This window comes from Buceros rhinoceros, unplaced genomic scaffold (assembly GCF_000710305.1).
Source record: "Buceros rhinoceros silvestris isolate BGI_N320 unplaced genomic scaffold, ASM71030v1 scaffold20078, whole genome shotgun sequence".
In the NCBI taxonomy this organism is placed as follows: Eukaryota; Metazoa; Chordata; class Aves; order Bucerotiformes; family Bucerotidae; genus Buceros; species Buceros rhinoceros.
The window spans coordinates 5,439-6,911 of NW_010427669.1; the positions used below are offsets into that span (position 1 = coordinate 5,439).

A 1,473-nucleotide genomic window follows, 5' to 3' on the forward strand; every position below is an offset into this window, starting at 1 on the left:
CTGTCTGTGCTGGGGAACGGGGGGACTCGATGAGCTGAAAGGGCTTTTCCAACCCAAACAATTCTGTGATTGTATGTTTTGGGTTTTGACTTGCCAGATAATTCAGCTCCCATTTGGGCTGGAGAGCCACGGGCAACCGTGCTCCACGGCCTAGTGGGCCGGCTGCTCTGGTGTGGACATTAGAACTTCAAGCAGAGGGGTATGAGCTCTAGATGTGAAGTTATGACCATGATATCTGCAGATGGTTGGAGAATGCCCTCCCTCAGCAAGGACACAGAGCATGGATGGGTCCCACCAGCCTTGGACCGTCTCCTTGCCACACCCCTGGCTCAAGGAGGCTGGCATCCCCACGGCTGTCTAGGGTATGAACGAAGCAGCTGCTGGGCGGGGGACAGAAAGGGGCTCTCACCTCCGGGTCGTTGCTCTCGAGCGGTTCTATTAGCATCCTTTTATGGGAGGCCCAGAGCTCTGCGCTGGGGCCTTGTGTTGAGTTTGCCATCTTCCCGCTGTGTCCAAGGTCACCTGCCAGTGGAGAGGGGAGTTTGTGAGATGGCAGCAGGGCTGGGTGCCTCCGCGCCGTGTCCCTGTGCCCTGCCGGCTCCCGTTCCATGTCTTTCCCAGAAACACAGAGGGACCAGCCATGGACTGGGGCCCACTGGGCAAGGAAAACACAGACAACTGTCAGGTTTCTCCCACTGGTTTAAGATCAATTCATTAATTATAGTGGTTTGATAATTTCTGGTACTCTCCCGTCCCCACCTTGCCTGGGCATGGAACCTACACGTGGATCAGCAACACGAACAAAGCCTTTCCCTCTCACCCCTGTATATCTGTCAGTCTTAGGGCTCCTAGGAAATGCCAGCAATGGCCCTCACAGACGAAGAGTGTCTCATTGAAACTGCTGTTTAATCTCAAGGACAGTGAAGTGGTCGAACCCACAGACCTCAGTTTTAATGTGTGTTGCATTCCCCAGCACGCCTAAACCTCTCGGCTGCTTTCCCTTGCTCGTTAGCTGTGAGGGCAGACCCCCAGCAGGTCAGAGTCCTGCCCCAACCCCTAAATGACGCTTGTGGTTCCAGCTCTGCCTCAGCTTGACCCCGTGCCCCTGCCCCTTTCCGTGCAACCACTGAAAACATTATAACACAGAGCACAAGCTGCCGGGCAGGCATGACAGCTCTGCCTTGGCTGAAAACAAAGCATCTCTTTACCCATTAACCCTGCAAGGCCAGCGAAGGGCCGTGAGCAGGTTATTAAGCAATCGTGCTCAGTTTGCCTGTGCCAAGCTGCTGAAGTCTGTTCAGCATGGGCCTGCTGCAGGCTGCCTCGCTAGACAGGGCCACCTAGCTGCCCTCCTGCCCGAGCCCAGACAGGGCATCTGCACTGCCAGAAAAGCGGGACTGAGATGGGGAAAGGGCTGCGAAGGAGAGGGCAGAGTGCAGTGCGCTGGCTTTGAGCAGGGCAGGGTTCAGCATG

At 56.0% G+C, this 1,473-nt stretch overlaps 1 protein-coding gene across 1 annotated transcript in view; it reads right to left on the bottom strand.

Annotated features, from left to right (window-relative positions):
- Positions 1-499, bottom strand: part of SHMT1 (serine hydroxymethyltransferase 1 (soluble)) — a 4,398-nt gene extending 3,899 nt beyond the window's left edge. The window contains 1 exon segment of the mRNA XM_010142008.1: positions 410-499. Coding sequence (XP_010140310.1) covers positions 410-499 — 90 coding nt within the window.
- Positions 500-1,473: the final 974 nt, after the last annotated feature.